This window comes from Scyliorhinus torazame, chromosome 1 (assembly GCF_047496885.1).
Source record: "Scyliorhinus torazame isolate Kashiwa2021f chromosome 1, sScyTor2.1, whole genome shotgun sequence".
Classification (NCBI taxonomy): domain Eukaryota; kingdom Metazoa; phylum Chordata; class Chondrichthyes; order Carcharhiniformes; family Scyliorhinidae; genus Scyliorhinus; species Scyliorhinus torazame.
In genome coordinates, this window is record NC_092707.1 from 411,217,412 (window position 1) to 411,241,933 (window position 24,522).

The following is a 24,522-nucleotide window of genomic DNA, read 5'->3' on the forward strand; positions in this document are numbered from 1 at the left end:
CAATGTTCCATCATATTCCTCGAATATATGGTCAAATATGGAATAAAAGCAATATAAGATAGACATTACTCACTGGTTACATTCAGCCGGGTTCCTTTCCCAAAGATTTTCCCCCAAATCCCACAGATATAGACAGCGGAGTCACCGAGCTTCACATCTCGGACTGTCAGAATGTAGCTGTTACCGGGAACATCTCTGGAAGGCTGAAACCGATCAGACAGACCTGTCGCCCGGGTAACTTGGCCATGTATATCATGACTCAATATCCATTCCTTACTTTGTGAGCGGTACCAATGTAATGTGTATTTAACCCTGGGAGAGGTGGGGAGGGCAGGGTTAGTAACTAACACATATCGTAGTGTGAAATGGTCAACTCTGCTCTCTGGCACCCCCAGCCCCACACCCAACACCCTCTGATATCGACCCGACCAACTGCTATCTGAGCTCGGGAGAGGAAATTGAGTGCTGGCCAGGTTGGATATTGTGGTTATGCCGGAATTCACAATATCCTCCTTGCTTCAGTTTCACAACTTCTTCTTGCTAAAGAATTGCTTCACAGTTACATTTCCCGGCAATCGCTGAGAAGCTGAGCTTTGGAGCAGATCCGGGGAATACGGATTGTGGAAGAAGAACCTTCTGAACAGAGGAAATGAGGAGAGTTTGAACAACTTCCAATTGTTTCCTTTGGCCCACTCCCCCGCAAGCCCGTGCAGTGATCATGGCCAATCCACCTAACCTGCACATCTTTGGACTGTGGGAGGAAACCGGAGCACCCGGAGGAAACCCACGCAGACACGGGGAGAACGTGCAAACTCCACACAGTCACCCGAGGTTGGAATCGATCCCGTGTCCCTGGCGCTGTGAGGCAGCAGTGCTAACCACTGTGCCACTGTGCCACCCCGGGTGACATTTGTTACTCTCCAGTGCAAATACTACCCCTGGGTCTCCCGAGCTTTGGAAACTTCTGAGGAACACGTTTACAATTTTCTCATCTGTTCTTTTGATAACTTGACATGGAAACCATCAGGTCCTTGAGATTTATCGATCTTAAATCCCAACACTTACTCCACTGTCACTGCCTTTACCCGTATCAAATCCAATTTGTTTTCCTGAAGGACTGCAACATTCTCAGTGAACAAACCTGCCATTTCCTTCTCATCGATCATTCTTCACAGTCTTTTCCTGCATTCCTTTCCTCACTATTCTCTCTCACTCTTTCTGTATCTCTTTCCTTTTCACATTTTTTATTGTATCTGCCTTTTAGTTTAATATCAGCTTGAACTGACAGGTGATGTCAGCCCTGGTGTGGAAATGATTATTCTCTGGGAGGCTGCAGGAAAACGTTTGGGTGGCTTCTCGAGCTCGAAGAGCAGCTGATTGGCCTCCAAGTCCAGCAGTCTGACACACACCGATAACTGGGCTGGGGACTCAGTCTTATCTCCGACTTTCCCATCGAACCGCGAGGAATCCCAAACTATCACCTTCCAAAACAGAAATATCTGACCCAAAATACACGTCGCCCACCAATAACCAGCAAATCAAATTCCAAAACATAACCACACCAAACAAAGTCAACCCTGGGTGTTTACTTACTGATTGTGAGACCGAGGGCCAGAGTCAGCGCTGAGAGAATCCAGTCAAACATTTTAAACAAGCTGATTTTTCAAAGGTGAAATTCCTGATCTTTCACACCGAGTATAATCTGATACTGCTGAAGTTTCAGATGTAACTGACTCTCACTACGGTTCACGTAACTCGAATACCAGTCACAGAAAGAGAAAGGAATAACAAGAGAAAGAGGGACTGCACTCTGATATACAATTCACAAATCAGGAACAAGAGGGCAAACACATTGGCACCAATCACCCTTCAATGTCTCTTTTATTGAATCCAGTGACTCCCACTCAAGTCCAGGTCCACAGGCACTGTGTAAACTTCAGGCTGTGGAAGCAATTCACCCAAAACGGGATAGGGCGGGGAGTGGGCCTAGGTAGAGTGATCAGTCAGCGGCTAGGTGCAGACTCGATGGGCCGAATGGTCTCCTTGTGCACTGTAGCAATTCTGTGACCATTTAAAACCTGCCATTGTGATATCGTTGGGTGAAAATGAGCAGCTGAATTTCCTACTTTACTCGGCAGGCAGCGGGTGTGATGTACTGGGACAAGTCCAGCTGATGTGAAAGGTGCTACAGAAATGTAACTGTAATTTTTTTGGCTCTTTATTCAGGTACCTTCCTTCCAGAATAGCAACTTTGATAAGAAATACATCCGAGTTTGTTGCTGACTCAGTTTTCAGTGCTGGCCGTATATGCAAAGGACACAAACCCCTCCTTGATGGAAATGTTATTGAGGAAGCTGTAAAAGGGTAAGTTGAACTTTAAACAATACCACAGGAGTTTATTTTTGAACAAAGAACAAATAACCAAGAAAAGTACAGCACAGGAACAGGCCTCACATTTGCCCGGATTAAACTCCACCTGTCATCTCTCCACCCAAGTCTCCAAACGATTTAAATCCTGCTGTAGCCTCTGAAAGTCCTCATCGCTATCCACAATTCCACCAAACATTGTGTCGTCTGCAAACTTACTAAACAGACCAGTTACATTTTGCTCTAATTCATTTATATATGCTACGAACAGCAAAGTTCCCAGCACTGATCCCTGTGGAACGCCGCTAGTCACAGCCCTCCAATCAGAAAAGCACCCTTCCATTGCTACTCTCTGCCTTCTATGACCTAACCAGTTCTGTATCCAGCTTGCAGCTCACCTCTGACCCGTGTGACTTCACCTTTTGTACCAGTCTGCCATGAGGGACCTTGTCAAAGGCCTTACTGAAGTCCATATAGACAACATCCACTGCCCTATCTGCATCAATCATCCTTGTGACCTCCTCGGATTGAACATGTCTCAATGCGCGCTTTTGTTTGTGGAGTTGTGGCCTCTGCATATTTGACTGTCCAATAGCAGGGTGCACAAAACAATGCTGCTGGCATTGTCACTTCTCCACTGAAGTCTGCGTTGAAACATTTAAGGAAGTCATTTAGAAAATGCACAATCATTGCAGTCTGTCTGGCAACAGGTTTTTTATTCCACGGGATGTGGGCGGGGCAGGCCGGGCCAGCATTTATTGATTCATTGCCCTTGAGGGGGCAGTAAAGAATCAACCACAGTACTGTGGGTCTGGAGTCACATGTAGACCAGACCAGGTAAGGACAGCAGATTTCCTTCCCTCGAGGACATTAGTGAACCAGATGGGTTTTTATGATAATCGACAATGGTTTCATGGACATCGTTCGATTTTTAATTCCAGATTTATTTCCTTCAATTCAAATTTCTCCATCTGCCCTGGTGGGATTTGAACCTGTGTCTCCACAGTATTACTCTGGGTGTCTAGTTTACGAGTCCAGTGACAATACCACTACACCACTGCCTCCTGAAGAGAAATACAAGGACAAATAGGCTTGACAGAGATCCTCTTTTTATTTACAGATTGTCCCAATTGTGGTGCAAAGGAAAATGTGATGTTGTAAACTGAGGACATACTTTGGCTGCCTCCCCCGAATCCCTCAACAACCCCCATCCATCTGAAACCCTCGTCATTGCTCACTTTCAAATAGAACACCCCTAATGCTCTCCAAGCCAGCCTCACATCTTCCACCCTTCATCAACCTGAACTCACCCGAAACTCAGTCCCGATGTTCTACTTCTCACCATGGGGAAGTGTGCTTGAAATGAAATGAATGAAATGAAAATGAAATGAAATGAAAATGAAATGAGATGGGGAAGTATGCTTTGGAGCATTCCCAAGCCGGGCAGGAAAATCCCTGGCTGGGAAGCCATTATCTCTCTTTGACTGAATAAGCAATCGCTGTCGCTATTTTGAAACTCCTCTCCACGTCGAAACTCCTCGAGTGGAACCATCCTCTCCAAGTCCACTCTATCCAGGCCCCGCAGTATCTTGTAAGTTTCAATGAGATCCGCCCTCATCCTTCTAAACTCTGAGTGCAGACCGAGAGTCCTCAACCATTCTTCATATGACAAGCTCTTCATTCCAGGGATTATTCTTGTGGACCTCAGCTGGACCCTTTCCAAGGCCAGCACATCCTTCCTTAGATACGGGGCCCAAAACTGCTCCCAATACTCCAAATGGGGTCTGACCAGAGCCTTTTATAGCCTCAGGAGAACATCCCTGGTCTTGTATTCTAGCCCTCTTGACATGAATGCTCACATTTCATTTGCCTTCTTAACTGCCAACTGAAGATGCACATTGACCTTAAGAGAATCGTGAACAAGGACTCCCAAGTCCTTTTGTGCTTCTGATTTCCGAAGCATCTCCCTATTTCGAAATAGTCTATGCCTCCATTCTTCCTACCAAAATGCATAACCTCTTTTCCAGATTGTTTTCCACCTGCCACTTCTTTGCCCACTCTCCCAGCCTGTCCAAGTCCATCAGCAGCCCCCCTGCTTCCTCAATACGACCTGTCCCTCGACATATCTTTGTATCATCTGCAGACTTGGCAACAGTGCCTTCAGTTCCTTCTTCCAGATCGTTCATGTATATTGTGATGTGGACTAAAAGCAATGATGGTCTAGTGAACCTTTATAAATGACGGGTGCAGTCTCAATGGAGGTTTGCGTCTAGCTCTGGGCACCACACTTTAGAAAGGATGTGAAGGCATTGGAGAAAATGCAGAAAAGATTGACAGAAATGGTTTGAGGATGAGGAACTTCACTGGGGGGTGCGGGCAGGGGGGTGTGGGGAAGAGCTTGGGGGCATTGCCCAGATAGGCCCAATGGGGGCATAAAGGAGGAGCCCCCTCGCTCGCCAGCAGCCCACCCAATGAAAGCTGCCCGGCTGCAGGTCAGCTTTGGATTTCTCCTGCTGCTGGTTCAATGCCAGTGGTGGCAAAATGTTTGGCCAATTAATGGCCTCTATTGGCCCAGTGGACAGGTCGGCCTCCCGATATTACCCTTGCCATGGGTACAATTGTGACGGGGTCAGGGTGGGTGGGCAGGTGGTGGGCACGGTGCCCATGGACTATAAACAGAAAATGCTGGATAACCTCAGCAAGTCTGGCAGTGTATTTGGAGAGGGAAACACGTTTCGGATCTAAATGACTTTTACAGAACTGGAATGTGGATCTGATTCCAGAGGAGTACATCTCTGTGAGGGCCTCCTCCAGGAACCACAGACAGCACACGCATAACTCTGGATACTACAGGAGATATGGAAACTGCTCCCTGACCACCCAGCATGGATAAGGCTACCTGCTACGAGACTTTCTGTCTCAAAGCACCCAGCACCTCCGGAAACTCGGAGTCAGGAGAAAATAAGCAGCAATTAATTTGTCAATGATTGTTGAACCCAATCATTGTCTCTGGTGGTGATTGAAGGAGTCTTCCTGTTGTTGAACCCATGTTCAGCGCCTCCTGCGGAGGAGGTGGTCCGGATTGGTTCTGTGCCAGCTGGGCATTGGAGTGGTCCTTCTGGCCTCCGCTGATGACATGTCCTCATGTTCATGAACCTTGCTGGCCTGCAGCGGAAGCTGCGTCTCCTCCCTGGATCCACTGGAGTGCTACTGACTCCGGGTCAGTCCGGGGCGGATGGACATCCCTCCTAGAGGAGATCAGGCCTTTCACCTGGAGCAGGACCAGCCTCCTCTACTTGGGCGTCCATCTTTGTCCGGCTGAGGAATCCTGGCCGGCTAACTGGCAGGAGCTGGAGGCCAAGGCCACCACTCGCCTGAGAGAGTGGACAGGACTGCTCCGAGTGCTGTCTTACAGGGGCCGAGTTCTGGTCATAAACCAGCTGATGCCTTCATGTTGTGGTACCGGCTGGTCACATTGGCCCCTCCCCCTGACTCTGTCACAGAAATCCAGAAAATGTTCATACAGTTCCTCTGGGACAAACACTGAGGATTCCCGGACACCTAAATCCCGACTGTTTGGATGCCGGGTGCCGGGGTCGATGCCGGGTGCCGGGGTCGGTGCCGGCTGCCGGGGTCGGTGCCGGGGTCGATGCCGGGTGCCGGGGTCGATGCCGGGTGCCGGGGTGGATGCCGGGTGCCGGGGTGGATGCCGGGTGAATGTTTGGCACCACGTTTACCCCTTTGCGTCTCAGATATGCTGATCAAACACCCAGCTCTCTGAAATCATGTTCACGGTGCTCCACCGACAGATAATTCAACCGGTCCCATTCAACACTGGACACCAGAGGGAGGGCCTCACCTGGCGAGCTGCACTTCACTCACAACTTTGGGGTTGGGGATTTAGATGTTTTTATATTTATTTACGGGGCATCGCTGGTTAGGCCGGCATTTATTGCCCATCCCTAGTTACCCTTCAGAAGGTGGGGGTGAGTTGCCTTCTTGAATCGCTGCAGTCCCTGGCGTGTAGGTGCACCCACTGTGCTGCTAGGGAGGGAATTCCAGGATGTTGCCCCAGTGACAGTGAAGGAACGGCGATATATTTCCAAGTCAGGGTGGTGAGTGACTTGGAGGGGAACCTCCAGCTGGTGGGGTTCCCAGGTACCTGCTGCTCTTGTCCTTCTAGATGGTAGTGGTTGGGGGTTTGGAAGGTGTTGTCTAAGGAACCTTGGTGAGTTACTGCAGTGCATTTTGTTGATGGTACACACGGCTGCCACTGCTTGTCAGTGGTGGAGGGTTTGAATATCTGTGGAAGGAGGAGCAATCAAGCGGGCTGCTTTGTCCTGAGTGCTGTTGGAGCTGCACTCATCCAGGCAAGTGGAGAGTATTCCATTACACTCCTAACTTATGCCTTGTAGGTTGTGGACAGGCTTTGGGGGTCAGGAGGTGAGTTACTCACCATAGGATTCCTAGCCATTGACCTGTCCTGGTAGCCACAATATCAATATGGCTAGTCCAGTTCAGATTCTGATGAATGGTAACCCCCAGGATGTTGACTGTGGGGGATTCAGCGATAGTAATGCCATTGAATGTCCAGGACCGATGGTTAGATCCTCTCTTGTAGGAGACGGTCATTGCCTGGCACTTGTGTAGCGCAAATGTTATTTGCCAATTGTCAGCCCATTTAACCTGAGGATCACCACACCTCAGGCGAGGGCAAGGTTGAGAAGGCGAGGCCTGAATGTATAACCTCAGCTGGTACAGGAATTGAACCCGCGCTGCTGGCCTCGCTTGGGTAAGAGGACCAATCTCTGTCTTACAAAGGAAATTAGGGATAGTATCCGATCCAAGGAAGAAGCACACAGATTGGCCAAGAAAAATAATAAGTCTGAGGATTGGGGGCAGTAAAGAATTCAAGAAAAAAGGATCAAGAGATTGATTAACAAGGGGAAAATACAGTCCGAAAGTAAGCTTGCAGGGAACATAAAGACAGACTATAACTGTTTCTATAATACATAAAGAGAAAGAGATTGGTAAAGACAAATGTCGGCCCCCTACAGACAGAAATGGGGGAATGTATAATTGGTGACAAAGAAATGGCTGAGCAATGGAATACATACTTTGGTTCTATCTTCACAAAAGAGGACAAATTAGATACCAGGAATGTTGGAGAATGAAAGGCTGAGTGAGAGGGAAGAATTGAGGGAGATCAATATTAGGAGAGAAATGGCGTTGGGGTAATTGATGGAACTGAAGGCGGATAAATCCCCAGGGTCTGATAATCTACATCCCAGAATACTGAAGGAAGTGGCTCTGGAAATAGTGGATGCATTGGTGGTCATCTTCCAGGATTCTATAGACTCTGGAGCAGTCCCTGCTGATTGGAGGGTGGCTAATGTCACTCCAATATTCAAAAAGGGAGACAGAGAGAAAGCAGGGAATTATAGACCAGTAATCCTAACATTGGCAGTGGGGAAAATTCTCAAATCCATTATCAAGAACTTTGTAGTGGACATTTAGAAAGCAGTGGCAGGATCAGTCAGAGTCAGCATGGATTTATGAAGGGGAAATCATGCTTGACAAATCGAATGGAATTCTTTGAAAATGTATGTAGTAGAGTTGACAAGGGGGAGCCAGTCGATGTGATATATTTGGACTTTCAGAAGACATTTGACAAAGTCCCGCATCAGAAATTCTCGTGCAATATTAAAGTGCATGGAATTGGGGAAGTGTATTGAGGTGGATAGAAAACTGGTTGGGAGAGCAGAAACAAAGAGCACAGATTATTGGGTCCTTTTCAAATTGGCAGGCAGTAACTAGTGGGGTACCACACGGACCGATACTGGGACCCCAGCTATTCACAAGAGATATTGATGATTTGGATGAGGGAACAAAATGTAACGTCTCAATGTTTGTAGGTGACACCAAGTTGGGTGGGAGGGTGAATTGTGATGAGGATGCAGGGATCCTACAGCATGATCCGGACAGGTTGGGAGAGTGGGCAAATCATTGGCAGATGCAGTAGAATTTGGATAAGTGTGAGGAAGCAAAAACAGGAAGGCAGATTACTACCTGAATGGTTGTAAATTGGGAGAGGGGAGTGTGCAGCGGGACCTGCGTGTCCTTGTGCACCATTCGCTGAAGGTAAGCATGCAGGTACAGCAGGTGGTAAAGGAGGCGAATGGCATGTTGACCTTCATTGCGAGAGGTTTCGAGTACAGGAGCAGGAATGTGTTTTTGCAATTATACAGGGCCTTGGTGCGGCCACACCTAAATATTGTGTGTAGACTTCCAGTAGCGGCCATGACCTGCTAGGTCACGCGAACGGCAGCTCCCGCCGGGATCGGTGTTTTGGGCCGCTAAAAGGAGCGGCGGCGGCAATTAACAGGGGGGACCGGCATGGGAACAGATGTGGGAGAGCCCCCCCCCCCCCCCGCTGGTGCATGGAGAGGACCAGGAGCGGAGCCGGCAGATGCGCGAACCCGGGGAAGAAGGTCGAGAAGGTCCGGGAGGACGAAATGGCGGCCGGAGAATATCGGGAGGTGTGGGCCCAGTGGGCCAGACAACAGCAGGAGCTCCTGAAAAACTGCTTCATGGAGCTGAAAAGGGAGATGCTGGCCTCCATAGAGAGAATTGTTGTGACCCAGAAGGCGCAGGAAAAGGAGATCAAGGAGGTGAGGAGGAAGGTGGCGGAGAACGAGGACGAGATCCTGGGCCTAGCGGTGAAAGTGGAGGCGCACGAGGCGCTCCATAACAGATGGCAGGAGAGGCTGGATGGCCTTGAGTGCAGATCTCGGTGCCACAATCTGCGGATCCTGGGCCTTCCTGAAGGAGCGGAGGGGGAGGACGCGAGCACGTATGTGGCCACAATATTGGGGACGCTGATGGGCGCGGGGGCCTTCCCACGGCCCTTGGAGCTGGATGGGGCGCACAGGGTTCTCGCTGGAAAGCCGAGGGTAAACGAGCCACTGAGGGCGATGGTGATACGGTTTCAGCGCTTGGCAGACCGGGAGCGAGTCCTGCGGTGGGCGAAGAAAGAGCGGAGCATGAAGTGGGAGAGTGGCGAGATCCGAATTTCCCAGGACCTGGGAGCTGAGCTGGCGAGGAGGCGTGCAGGGTTTAACCGGGCAAAGGCGGTCCTTCACGCTAAAGGGGTGAGGTTTGGGCTCCTGCACCCGGCGAGACTGTGGGTAACATACCAGGACAGGCAACACTATTTTGATACCCCAGACGAGACGTGGTCGTTCATCAGGCAGGAGAAGCCGGACCTGAACTAAGGGACTGTTGTATGGGGGTGAAATGTGCGGGTGGGGTGGGACCGAGGGGAGGACTGCGGGTAAAGCACAAGTTTATGGGCAAGTCTGCCCTAGTTTGGTTGGGGTTTGTTGTTTGTTTTGCTTGTTTTCCAGGTGTTTTGTTTTACAGGTGTTCGGTGCTAGGGGGTGGGAATCGCCCGGGACGGGCTGTCCGGGGCACGGGGAGGTCCCAGATGGCGCTTCTCCCTCTACCCTGTGGGGGAGGGGGGGATTGGGTGGCCCGAAGGGGGCAACAAGTTAAGGGTGGATATATAGAGGCGGGAGCGGCCGGGATCAGCATGGGTGAGCTGACTCACGGAAGCAAAATGGGGGGGAAACCAGAGCTAAGCGGATGCTTGGCCGGGGGGGGGGGGGGGGGGGGAGGTTTGGGGGGGGGGGGTTTGGGGGGGGAAGGGGGGGAGGGGTGCTGCTTTGCTGACTGAAGGGGAGCCAGGTGAGGGGTATGGATGGAGAGTCGGCCGGGGGGAGAGTTGGAGGAGGGAGGCCGGGGCACGCGGTTGGCCGAAAAAGGGAGATGGCTAGTCGGCGGGATGGGGGGATGGTTACCCCCCCACCCCCCCCAAGCAGGCTGATCACATGGAATGTGAGGGGCCTGAATGGGCCGGTCATGCGGTCCCGCGTGTTCTCGTATTTGAAGGGGTTGAAGGTAGACGTGGCCATGTTGCAAGAGACGCACTTAAAGCTCGCGGACCAGACGAGGCTAAGGAAAGGATGGGTTGGACAGGTGTTTCACTCGAGGTTAGACTCAAAGACCAGTGGAGTGGCTATTTTGGTCAGTAAATGAGTGGCGGTTGAGACGGGGAGTATCGTGGCGGACAAGGGGGGCAGGTATATATTGGTGAGTGGCAAGCTGCAGGGGGCTCGGGTGGTGTTAGTGAATATATATGCCCGGAACTGGGTCAATGCGGACCATATGCGGCGCGTACTGGGTAGGATCCCGGACTTGGAGATAAGTCAACTGATTATGGGAGGGGACTTTAATACGGTCTTGGATCTGGGCTTGGATCGTTCCAAATCCAGAACGGGAAAGAGGACGGTGGGAGTTCATGGGCCAGATGGGGGGGAGTGGACCCCTGGAGGTTTACACGGCCAAGGATGAAGCAGTTATCCTTTTTTACCCATGTCCATAAAGTCTATTCACGAATAGGCTTCTTTGTGTTGAGTAGAGCGTTAATCCCGAGGGTGGAGGGGGTAGAAAGATCGGCCATTGCGGTCTCGGACCATGCCCCGCACTGGGTGGACCTGCGACTGGGGTGGAACGGGGTCAGCGCCCTCTCTGGCGACTGGATGTGGGGCTGCTGGTGGATGAAGAGGTGTGCGGGCGGATAAGGAGGAGTATTCAGAATTATGTGGGAACGAATGACACAGGAGAGGTGACGGTGGCAGTGGTTTGGGAGGCTCCGAAGGCGGTCAGGAGGGGAGAGTTAATCTCCATTAGGTCCCACAGAGAGAAGGAGAGGGCGGAGAGGGAGAGACTGGTGGGAGAGATACTCAGGGTAGATAGGAGGTACGCGGAGGCCCCAGAGGGGGGATGTTGAACGAGCGCCGGAAATTACAGGCGGAGTTTGACTTGCTGTCCACGGGGAAGGCGGAGGTGCAGGTGAGGAAAGCGAAGGGGGCAGTTTATGAGTATGGGGAGAAGGCGAGTAGGATGCTGGCGCACCAGCTGCGCAGGAGGGAGGCGGCCAGAGAGATTGGGGGAGTGCGGGATAGGGAAGGCAACATGGTGCTGAGCCCAGAGAGGGTCAATGTCTCCTCATATGTCAGTCCTGCCATCCCTGGAATCAGGAGGGCAGCACGGTGGCGCAGTAGTTAGCACGTTGCCGAGGTCCCAGGTTCGATCCCGGCTCTGGAGTTTGCACATTCTCCCTGTGTTTGCGTGGGTTTCACCCCCACAACCCAAAGATGTGCAGGGTAGGTGGATTGGCCACACAAAATTGCCCCTTTATTGGAAAAAATGAATTGGGTTCTCGAAATTTATTTTTAAAAAACACCATCAGAGTGAGGGGATGGAGACCATTGTCTATAGAATAAAATGGAGCCATTTCCACTGGTCAGTACTGACGAGCTCTCCGAGTATCTGTGGAGACGCAGGGTGAACCTTGCTGAAGTCTGCTGCTGGGGCTCCTGAATTATCATCCCCAAAACCACTTTAATGTCCCTCAGTAACCCAATCTGTTCCATGGGAATGAATCAGAGAATCACAGAAACATTCCCGACAGTGCAGGAGGAGGCCATTGGGCCCATTGAGTCGATATTGACCCTGTGAACGAGCCCCCCGCCAAGGCCCACTCCTCCACACTTAATTTTGTTTTTTAATAATCTTTATTGTCCCAAGTAGGCTTACGTTAACACTAGTCGCCACATTCCGGCGCCTGTCCGGGTACACAGAGGGAGAATTCAGAATGTCCAATTCACCAACAACACATCTTTCGCGGCTTGTGGGAGGAAATCGGAGCACCCGGAGGAAACCCACGCAGACACGGGGGAAAACGTGCAGACTCCGCACAGACAGTGACCCAAGCCGGGAATCGAACGTGGGACCCTGGAGCTGTGAAGCAACAGTGCTACCCACTGTGCTACCGTGCCGCCCAACATCTATCCCCATGTCACCATGTAAGCTTTTGAATAGTACGGGCAATTTAGCATGGCCAATCCACCTACCCTGCACATCTTTAGACACTGAGGGACAATTTAGCATGGCCAGTCCACCTAACCTGCATAGCCTTGGACACTGAGGGACAATTCAGCATGACCAATCCACCTAACCTGTGCATCTTTTCTCTGTGGAATGAAACCGGAGCACCCGGAGGAAACCCACGCAGACACGGGGAGAATGTACAAATTCCACACAGTCACCCAAGACTGGAATTGAACTTGTGTCCCTGGCGCTGTGAGACAGCTGTGCTGACCCGGGTCCCTGGCACTATGAGACAGCTGTGCTGACCCGGGTCCTTGGCACTATGAGACAGCCGTGCTGACCCGGGTCCATGGCACTGTGAGATAGCAGCTGACCCGGGTCCTTGGCACTGTGAGATAGCATTGCTAACCCGGGTGACTGGCGCTGTGAGGCAGCAGTCATAACCTCAATGTCACCGTGCTGTCACACCTCTAGAAGTAAAAATAGGAAGTAATATTGAGACATCCCGCAATCATTCACAGCAACATCGAATAGAAGAGTGTGTGAAAGAAACAAGAATTGTGTGTTTGCAAAAGGACTTTGTTTGGAATGTTTTGCCCAGCTCTCTCTGTTCTGACTCTCACCCTCTGTATGGTGGTGGGTAAGTAACCTGGGGCTGCTTGCACATCGTTATGTTTTTGAGTTGATTTTCTGGTTATTGGGGGTGATGTGTGTGTTTTAGTCAGATTTTCCTGTTTAAGAGTTGGGATAGTTTGGGGTTCTCATGGTTCAATGGGAAAATACAGCGTCAGAGACAACACTGAGCCCCCAGCTCAGTGATCCCACTCTGAAACTCCAGCGGCCGGCAATCCACAGACACAATTGTCTCACTCTTCATGTTCAAAACATCGTTGGGCAGCACGGTGGCACAGTGGTTAGCACTGCTGCCTAGGGAGCTGAGGACCTGGGTTAAAACCCGACCCCGGGTCACTGTCTGTGTGGAGTTTGCTCATTCTCCCCGTGTCTGCGTGGGTTTCACCCCCACAACTCAAAGATGTGCAGGGTAGATGGATTGTCCATTCCAAATTGCTCCTTGGGTACTCTAAATTTAATTTTAAAATTAACAAAACCTCGTTAATCCTTTTATTCCCATTTCTCCTGATTTGCGTGATGATTTTCATTGGATTATTTACCGTCCTAGAATGTTAAATGGAGGGAATTAATTTGCCAGCGGATTTCTTCCTCAAATCCACCATTCATAAACTGCTCCTGAATTATCATCCCAAAATCCTCCAGACCCCTTTCATGTCCGTGAGGAGCCTGATCCGTCTCATAGGAACAGTCACCCTATTGAAGCCTTTCCCCCAAACGTGTGCCCCTATTTACTGCTGTCTGTGTGAATGGGAATGGGAGGTGTAGGGATTGCTGAGGGGGTCAGCACACTGAGGAGGATGTTTAATGTACAGATGCTGAAGGCTGAAGTGACTCTGACACAACTCCAGGCATTTTTCTGCCTCTATGCTTCAGTCAGGAATTTTGTGAGCATGTTTCCTGATCTAATTAGTGTGAGTGATCCGAGCTTCCCAATGGGAATCCTGTGGTGATGTTGAGGGGGATGTGAAGAGGTCCCACTCGGTGCCTCAGCAGAGTTGACAATCTCAGAAAGCCACCTTGGAATGTTCTGCCCACCAGAGGGTCAGAACCCTGCCCCTTGCGTTGAGGGTCCTGAATCCAGTAACGTTGCCGTAGGCTGCAGGGGGCGTTGGGAACTCAAAGTGGTCAGAAATTCTCGAGATCCAGTTTGATTGTTGGACGATCGTTGGGTCAGGAGATCAGTTTACCCAGTGTATCTCACAAAGACTCCATGAGACGAATAGAGTGAAGTCGATGAGGCTTTATTAAGCGTGATGTAGCCTTCGAGGCCTACATCAGATCGACCACAGGCCGAGTCTCAGACGAACAAAAACTGCAGGTCCTGCACTCGAGGGTGAGCACGGAGATTTTCACCCTCATTGAAGACACCGACGATTTCCAAACGGCGTTCACAGCACTGAGAAGTCTCTACGTTCGCCCAGTTAACCAAATCTACGCTCGCTACCAGCTCCCGGAGAATCGATGGACGAGTTCTACGCCGCGCTGCTGATTTTGGGACGAGCCTGCAGCTGCCCGTCGGTGAATGCAAACGAACACACGGACATGTTAATGCGCGATGCTTTTGTGGCAGGTATGCAATCCTCCCAAATCCGCCAAAGACTTCGAGAAAAAGAGTCGCTAGGACTCTCAGAGGCACGGGCCCTAGCAGCCTCCCTAGACGTCGCCGCGCGTAATACCCGCGCCTACGGCCCCGACCGCGCGGCAGGCCATTGGGCCCCGTACGTACCCGTCGCGGCAAACTCCCTACCCCCCCCCCCCCCGGACACCCCACAGGCTTGAGCAGTCCAAACGCCGAGTCGCACCGGGGGCGCCCGCTGTTATTTCTGCGGCCAGGCGAAGCACCCCCGACAATGCTGTCCGGCCCGCGCAGCCATCTGCAAAAGCTGCGGGAAAAAGGGCCATTATGCGGTGGTGTGCCGATCCCACGAGGTCGCCGCCGTCCCGGGGCCACAGGGAGCCCTACAAGCAATCTACGCCTCCCAACCCCCCCAGCACGCCATGTGCGACCCGCAGACGCCGCCATTTTGGGTCCCGACCACCGCGGCCCCGGGAGAACTGGGAGTCCTGCACGCCGCCTACGCTCCCCAACCCCCTTCCCCGCAGTCCATGTACGACCCGCCGCCGGCGCTCCCGATTTGGGTGCCGGCCAACACTCTCCACGCAGAGGAAGGGGTTTTTCGCGTCCCGAACGCCACCCTCACCCCCGTCCCGCGCCCCACGCCTGACCCGCCGGCGCCACCTACCTGGGCCCCGACCACCGCTGTCCCCGGTGAGGGAGCTCCTTGCGCTCGCGGCCCCACGCCTGACCCGCCGGCGCCGCCTACCTGGGCCCCGACCGCCGCTGTCCCCGGTGAGGGAGCTCCTTGCGCTCGCGGCCCCGCGCCTGACCCGCCGGCGCCGCCGGCTTGGGCCCCGACCCCCGCTGTCCCCGGCGAGGGAGCTCCGCGCAGTCCTAGCGCCTGCGGCCCTGGCGCTCGCAGTGAGGGAGCTCCGCGCGGTCCTAGCGCCCGCGGCCCTGGCGCTCGCAGTGAAGGAACTCCGCGCGGTCCTAGCGCTCGCAGCCCTGGCGCTCGCAGTGAGGGAGCTCCGCGCGGTCCTAGCGCCCGCGGCCCTGGCGCTCGCAGTGAAGGAACTCCGCGCGGTCCTAGCGCTCCCCAGACCCCCCAGCACACCATGTGCGACCCGCAGATGCCGCCATATTGGGTCCCGACCACCACGAGGGGAGGAGGGGCGCCGCCATCTTGGACCGCCCCCGGCCTGTACGACGCATGGGGGCGGCCATTTTGTCCACCCCCGACGCCATCTTGTGACCCCTCAGCCACGTGCGATGTATGGGGGCAGCCATTTTGTCCATCCCCGACGCCATCTTGGACGGCAACAACGGACCACCCCACTACTACAACCACGGCTCGCTTCGGTTACACCCTATCAGTCTCGGCCCCGGACTCTCCAGACGACGACGACAACGGTCCTAATTAACGGCCACGAGACGCCATGCCTAGTCGACTCCGGGAGAATGGAAAGTTTTACTATCTGGCTGCTGGGGAACAGACACACTTAATAAATTGTAGCGCACAAAGACTCCATGAGACGAATAGAGTGAAGTCGATGAGGCTTTATTAAGCGTGTCTGTTCCCCAACAGCCCGATAGTAAACTGGCATGCGGGGGAAGACACCGGCTTCTTATACTTCGCCTTCAGGGCGGAGCTTGAGGTCAACGGCCAACCAGGACCCGGGATCTGTCAGCCAATGCCATTAGGGCTTCCAGTCCCACATGACCCCCAATACATACTACCACACCCAGCGTGCCCAATGGGAGATGATTATTTTATCAATTTTCATAGACTTTTGGATTTTATCTTTCTCAGCTTCTGATAGGATCCTTGATGCGAAACCACAAGAAGCCAGGAAAGAGAGTGAAGTCAGACAGGAAATGACATCCAACAATGTGATTAGAAATCTAAATTAAAATAAAATTAAGAGAAATTTTGCACTGAAGAAAGGAAATATAACATGTCCTGGGAATTATAGACAAGTTGGTTTCACATAAGTTGCATGAAACATAATGGAATTCCGACTAAAATAATCTAGACTCTAAAAAACAAACAGAAGAATGAATAGTCAACAAGGACTTGAAATGGACGTGTCATTCTTGACCAAATCAATTCATAGACTCAGAGAATCCCCACAGTGCAGAAGGAGGCCATTCAGCCCATCCAGCCTGCACCGACCCTCTGAAAGAGCACATGACACAGGGTCAGGCCCCCACCCTATCCCCGTAACCGAACACTAAGGGGCAATTTTCCATGGTCAATCTATCTAACCTGTATATCTTTATACTGTGGGAGGAAACCGGAGCACCCGAGGAAACCAAACAGACACGGGGAGATGATGCAAACTCCATACAGACAGTCACCCGAGGCCAAAATTGAACCTGGGTCCCTGGTGCTGTGAGGCAGTAGTGCTAACCTCTGTGTTACCATGCCACTGAACAGAATTCTTTGAAGAGCTAACTAAGAGAGTAGACATAGGTAAACTTGTAGATGTTATATATTTAGATTTCCTTTGATAAGGTAATAAACAAATGAATGAGACATGATGGGAATTGGAGCTCGACAATGTTCTGTGCTGGGATGACTCTTGTTTACCATTTATATCAATAATTTAAACTTGGACCACGCTTAACAGAGGAAACTGCACTGCTCCTGGCTGAATACATTCTGTTCCTGGCTCTAAGGCCTGCAAGCAGCCATTCATAACTCCAGCACACATTTGGTCAATCTGACCCACCTCCAGGACATCGTTCTATCCCTCAAATCCTCCCCACTGTGTCCATCTTGGCTCAGTTCAAATCCCACTTGAGACGCGAGGCTTTGAGCACAAAATGCTGGGCTGACATTATTGGTCAGTACAGTGCGATGTGAGACAGTGAAGTTCAGGGTGTGGATACAGCAACTGGGCTACAAGTTACTGATGACAATGCACAATATTAATTCCTGATCTACACGGGATTTTATAATAACTTGTGTTTCAGCTTCAATTTGGTATTTTCTTATTTGTTCTGATCTTCAGCTATTTTCTGTTCACAGGTCATGTGACAGGGGCGGTTCTTATCCAATCTCCTCAAGATGTGAAAGTGCCTGAGGGTGAAACAGTGACGTTTCTGTGTGACTTACAGAGCAAGAATGTAGGGCAAACTGTGGATTTATACAATGTACATTGGTACCGCTCACAAAGTCAGGAATGGATATTGAGTCATGATGCAAATGGCGAAGTTTCCCGGGCGACAGGTCTGTATGATCGGTTTCAGCCTTCCAGAGATGTTCCCGGTAACAGCTACATTCTGACAGTCAGAGATGTGAAGCCCGGTGACTCCACTCTCTATATCTGTGGGATTTGGGGGAAAATCTTTGGGAATGGAACCCGGCTGAATGTAACCAGTGAGTAATGTCGATGCTTTATTACTTTTATTCCAAATAATGTTATTGCACAAAGACTGAGTTTAAAAACAGTGACTTGACCGCCCAGAACTTGAATCTTGATGAAAAGAGAGAGATGTTGCTGAAGTTTGATACAGATGAGAATGTGGAGGGAGGATCAGTAAGTTTGTGAAAGACACAAAGATTGAGCTGGTGGTTAATAGTGAGGAAGAAGGTTTCAGGTTGCAGGGGGGGGGTGGGGGGGGTAGCACAGCACCGGGGCGGGGGGGGGCTGGTAGAATGGGAACCGGCCTGTCGTCCGGCGCCGATCCCAGCGGGTTTCCCGATCTCAGCGGCCTAGAGCGCAGAATACCGGCCGATGTCCCCGTGGATTGTTCCTAAAATGAAGGAATTTGGGAAATTTGTAACGAGTGCATTCTCTAAATCTGCAGCGATCTCTTTTAGAATCACAGGGTGTGGGCCATCAAGTGTGTGAGATTTTCCAGCTTGCTGTCTTTGCCCTCCCCTCCCGGAGGTGGGAACTCTTCCTGAGCTTTGTTCCCTGCAGTCCTGGCCACACAGATTGGTGGCATCGACAATGATTTATTAAACTATTGAGCAGCTCAATGCTCACTTTCCAATCATCAATGAGAATTGCTGGAATGTGGACTAAAGAAACAAAGGTTTGTTCTTGAATTGAGCAACTCCTTCAGCTAATAGGACAAGGGCCACAAAATAGTTGCCCCACACTTTGAATGTGAGTGAGGAACACATTAACTGGCGGCTTCAGTGCGGCCGGGACAATGGGTGGAATCTTGTGGAGGTGATGGGAACTCAGCGGGTGGCTGGAGAGGCAGCCACACCCCACATCATTTCTTTTTGGGAAGCTCCATTGGATTATGTGAGCATGGAGGGATTGACAGGTCAATAATGGGTCTGACCCTGTGATCGAGGACCCCCGAGTCTCTGATCGGAGGTTGGCACTTCTACTAAAAGCAGAAAGAAAGGTTGCAATTCTCTGGCCGTTGCGATTGCTGCCGGCAGTGCCCCCTCGCCCGGGGCTTTCCCTGTGGCGTGGCTTCAATGGGAAATCCCATTGACAAGCGGGAAGGCAGAATCGCGCTGCCTGGGAACAGCGCGCCACCGAGAAACACGCGGCTGGGGAAGCGGAGAATCAGCCCAGACTGCAACCTTAGCACCTGTTTATAAATTGTTGATATTTTTCTCTTAAAGGTAAGAAACTTCCAGTCCTTATCCAGCCTCTGAGTGTGGAACGTGTCCCAGAGGGTCAGACTGCACGTTTCCACTGCTCCATGCAGAACGCCGCAGTGAGATACACAAAAGTTTCTTGGTACCGGGAGCTGCCAGGGAAAGAGAGGGAGAGGATTTTAGCACTTGATACAAAGAATTATGTAGACCGGGATTCAGATTTCTCTGAGCGTTTCCAGCCTTCCAGACACATCGACTCCAACAGCTTCATCCTGACAATCAACAACGTGCAGCCCAGTGACACTGCCGTCTATTACTGTTCAGTGTGGGGAGATATCAGTGGGAATGGAACACAGCTGAATGTAACCAGTAAGTACAGTTTCCATTATTCTCATTAATCTTCACACCACGTGTTCTGTCTTGTGGTTCTCAGAAGTCTCAAATGTTCACACTTTTTTGGACACAAAGCCCGCTTCTTGATACAGGTGATGGGGTCTCTCACTCACTGGCCTGAGATCCAGGGAGAGGCCCATGTTGCTTCCTTTGTGAAGGATCAGGCACATACATAGACAGCGGTGGGCCTTCCACATGGCCATGGTGTCTGAGACAGGGAGCTGCACATTGCAAACACCAGTCAAACCAGTGGCCCACAACAAGCTCAGGCTGAGGGACTCGGACCAAAGGTGATTGTGGGAGGGTTTGGGATCATAGGTTGAGATTGTGGGAAGAGGGGTTAGCAACCTGGACAGGGTGGTAGCTCTTCACAGGCCCCCCTCCCCCTTCCTGATGTCATGGCAGCCAGTACTTAACAATGAGGAACTCCCCCAGGTCACCGTTAGAAACACGAAGTGGGTTAGTTTTTATCCAAATGGGGAGTCCCCCTCCTGATGCTGGTTATGAGCAGAGGTTGAGATTGTGGGAAGAGGGGTTAGCAACCTGGACAGGGTGGTAGCTCTTCACAGGCCCCCCTCCCCCATGTCATGGCAACCAGTACTTGACAATGAGGAACTCCCCCAGGTCATCATTAGAAACACAAAGTGGGTTAGTTTTTATCCAAATGGGGAGTCCCCCTCCTGATGCTGGTGGTGGAATGCGGTCTTCAAATGGGTATTGGTGCCAATTTAAGGATTTTGTTTGGATGGTGGGGGAGTGTCCGAGGAAGGGTGCTCTTCCAGAGGGTTTGTGCAGACTGGATGGGCTGAATGGCCTCTTTCTCCACTGCAGTGATTCTGTGTTTTTTTTTTACAATTTCAAGTACCCAATTCATTTTTTCCAATTAAGGGCCAATTTGGCGTGGCCAATCCACCTACCCTGCACATCTTTGGGTTGTGGGGGTGAAACCCACGCAGACACGGGGAGAATGTACAAACTCCACACGGACAGTGACCCAAAGCTGGGATCGCACCTGGGACCTCGGCGCCGTGAGGCACCAACGATTCTATGGTTAACTACCAGAGCTACTTTGTAAATCCAGATACTCTTTTAAGTTATGAATATTGTTTCTCCAAAGGTGCAGATGCCCCAGTGGTTATCCAGTCTCCTGCCCCAGAACCTATCAGACAGGGTCAGAGTGCACGGTTACAGTGCATCCTGTATAACGCCGTTGTGACATACGCTGATGTTCATTGGTACCGACAACAACCAGCTTACATCGAGTGGATTTTAACAGATGAGATACTGAACAACACACGATGGGGTCCTGGCTTCTCCGAGCGTTTCCAGTCTTCTCGAAACATGTCCAGTAACAGCTTCATTCTGACAATCAGCAACATTCAGCTCAGTGACGCTGCCATCTACTATTGTGAAGTGAGGGGAGATATCGATTGGAATGGAACCCAGCTCACTGTAATAAGTAAGGACAAGTTACATTATCCAACTTCACAGACTCGAGCACATAATCTAGTGCAGGACATACTGGTTGATGGATTTCTAGGTGCCAATGATATGGAGGGTTATGGGGATAGTGAGGGAAAATGGTGCTGAGGTCAACACTCAGCCATAGCCCAGTTGAATAACACAGAGGGCTCGAGGGGCTGAATGGCCTACTCCTGCTGCTCTGCTCTGACAAAGGGAATTGCCCACAATGTCCATACAGAGTGAACACACTGGAATTGAAGATGAAAGGGAAAAGGATATGTGAGGAGAGCTGTTGAACTGGTTGGGGATTGGCTGTTGGGGAAAGATCCCTTGGAAACAGCTCTGGGCTGGGAGTAGGTGATGTTTGAATCAACCATCCAGGCAGTCTGGAAATGTATTGGACTGTGAAAAGCAGTTTCTGAAGGTCTTTGATTTTCACATTTGAGGAAAACGTGGTTTGAGAGATCATGTGGGATACTTTCAGTCAAGTTACAGCAGTTGTGCCTTGGTTAATATTAACTGGATTTTGATATTTAAACATATATTAGGGAGTATTGCCTGGAAGAATTTTATTTATGAGTCTGATCAATTAGGGAGTCTTTTGGGGGAAAGTATTGTGAAATCAATTTTAACTATGTAATTGTGTGTGGTTAAATTTTCTTTTCTTCTCAATAAATCTTCGAGGTTTACATTTAAAAACTCCAAAATCGCCACTGGACTGCCCCTTTCTGGGAACACTGCTACTTACCATCAATGCAGTTCCTGGAACATTGTCTCAGGCACAGTGCTGCAGTACCTCTTTCAGCCACTGTAGTGCTGTGCATGGAGGGACTGGGACTTCTTTCCAAATGCGGACCCGAGTTAATTTGAGCAGGAAATGGCAGCGATGCTGTCGAGTCGTCCCCGCCAACTCTCCAAATGATGAGCAAGGAACTCTCACCTCCATAAAATCCAAGCCATACGGACCTTTACTGACAACTCCAGTTGTCCCAAAGTGCTTTACAACCAATTAAACCCTTTGTAAAGCTTGGGCCCTATTTAAATGTAGGAAATGTATCGGCCAATTTGTGCACAGCAAGCTCCCTAAATAACAATGTGATAATGGCCCGATAATCTCTTCTTTGTTGTGCTGAAGAATGAATATCACAATTCGGAATAGTTTGTCTCAATTTGCTTCAGCAAAATGATTGAGAATTCGGAACAATTCTATCAGAGGATGATCAGACGAGACTTTAAACCAAGCCCTGGTCCGCTCTCTCTGGGAGATGCAGGAGGCCACATGACAGTAGCTTAAGAAGAGCAGGAGAGTTCACCCCAGTCAGTAACTCGAGGGAATAAACTAAACAAGACCCATCCCATTAGCTCCCTTTCAGCCTGGCACGCTGCCCATCACAGCCAACATTGGCAATGACCTGAATCAACACAATTACTCTGAACTTTAGTCCCAATCCCACTCACACATTTAAGTCACTTTTTTGAATGGGTTAATTCTCTTTGGAGGGTGTTCCATTAATCTAAAACTCTCTAAATTCTTCCTTGTTAATTTTGCAATCACAATCTTTTAGACAAACTCCATCTTGCTAACTGATGTGTCATTGACATTTCCTCTTCCAATATAGAGAACTTTACCTTCATCTCAGTCCCCATTGCTCTGCCTTTCCTCAACTCAACTCCTCCATGTTTAAAAACAAACTTCATCTTGTTTATACGGATCGCCTGGTCACATTAGTGGTGTCGGTCACACAATACACACCACCTATCCAAAAGTCACTCCCCTACAGTGTAATGTTGGTGTGGATGGAGGAGGATACAGAACGGAACCCACTGGGGATCTGTTGGTGGTTTTCTTTCCATCTGTGGAACTTTGCTGCACTGTTACCAAGTCAGCCAGAATGGCCAGCAAGTGGTCAGTGTGCGATATAAGATTGGCCTGCCGCATTATCAATAAATCAAATTGATCTGAGTTTAAACTGACATTGTTATTCCAGGTGTCCAGCAGATAGAAATATCTGCTCAGTCTGAATTCCACCTGCTTTCATTTCTCTACTTTACCATTTCAAATGTCACCGACTGACGAGAATCTAATCCATTCCCCGTCCTTTAACCGTAAGCATGTGATTTCCTTTCACAGACCCGGCTGACGCTGAGAAGACGAAGCTTGTCTGGATCATTGTGGGAACTCTTACGGGATTTGCAGGACTTAGTTTGCTCATCGGATTCATACTGCTTCGGAAATAACAATCCCGTAATTTTGACAGAATAATTCAGTTTCTCTCGGTTATTGTGTGTAGTTTGTTTTGTTTGTTTATGGGATGTGGGCATTGTTGGCAAGATCAGCATTTATTGCCAATCTCTAATTTCCCTTGCGAGCAATTAACAGTCAACCCCATTGCTGAGGATCTGATGTTACAATCCCAGACCAGACGAAAACAGTGGATGAGATACGGGACAGGAACCCCAATATTTGATCTTAATTTGGTAAAACTGTGATGAAATGACACCTCACTCCAGGAGTGATTTGGGGAAAAATAGGGATATGGTGTATAAAACAAACTTGACTACTTACAGAGTATGAAATTATATTTTACATAACACCAGGAAATAGCTGACAATCGCCACGTAAACAATGCAAATCAATACAGTGAATACAGTAACCCTTAACTGCTATCTTTGTTCCCACTCAAACAATTAAAAATCCCATCTCAACTCTCATAAGAACATAAGAACTAGGAGCAGGAGTAGGCCATCTGGCCCCTCGAGCCTGCTCCACCATTCAATGAGATCATGGCTGATCTTTTGTGGACTCAGCTCCACTTTCCGGCCCGAACACCATAACCCTTGATCCCTTTATTCTTCAAAAAACTATCGATCTTTATCTTAAAAACATTTAATGAAGGAGCCTCTACTGCTTCACTGGGCAAGGAATTCCATAGATTCACAACACTTTGGGTGAAGAAGTTCCTCCTAAACTCAGTCCTGAATCTACTTCCCCTTATTTTGAGGCTATGCACCCTAGTTCTGCTTCCACCCGCCAGTGGAAACAACCTGCCCGCATCTATCCTATCTATTCCCTTCATAATCTTATCTGTTTCTATAAGATCCCCCCTCATCCTTCTAAATTCCAACGAGTACAGTCCCAGTCTACTCAACCTCTCCTCGTAATCCAACCCCTTCAGCTCTGGGATTTACCTCGTGAATCTCCTCTGCACACCCTCCAGTGCCAGTATGTCCTTTCTCAAGTAAGGAGACCAAAACTGAACACAATACTCCAGGTGTGACATCACTAACACCTTATACAATTGCAGCATAACCTCCCTCGTCTTAAACTCCATCCCTCTAGCAATGAAGGACACAATTCCATTTGCCTCCTTAATCACCTGTTGCACCTGAAAACCAACTTTCTGCGACTCATGCACTAGCACACCCAGGTCTCTCTGCACAGCAGCATGTTTTAATATTTTATCATATAAATAATAATCCCTTTTGCTGTTATTCCTACCAAAATGGATAACCTCACATTTGTCAACATTGTATTCCATCTGCCAGACCCTAGCCCATTCACTTAGCCTATCCAAATCCCTCT

The 24,522-nt window shown here is 50.1% G+C and overlaps 1 protein-coding gene across 1 annotated transcript; it reads left to right on the top strand.

The window, feature by feature from the left end:
* Positions 1-254: 254 nt before the first annotated feature.
* LOC140429227 (uncharacterized) lies at positions 255-23,202 on the top strand. The gene is made up of 6 exons (XM_072515980.1): positions 255-280; positions 2,227-2,364; positions 17,527-17,894; positions 19,107-19,451; positions 20,593-20,934; positions 23,071-23,202. The coding sequence occupies exons 1-6, from the start codon at positions 255-257 to the stop codon at positions 23,175-23,177; spliced, it is 1,326 nt and encodes a 441-aa protein (XP_072372081.1). The 3' UTR covers positions 23,178-23,202.
* The last annotated feature ends 1,320 nt before the right edge of the window (positions 23,203-24,522 follow it).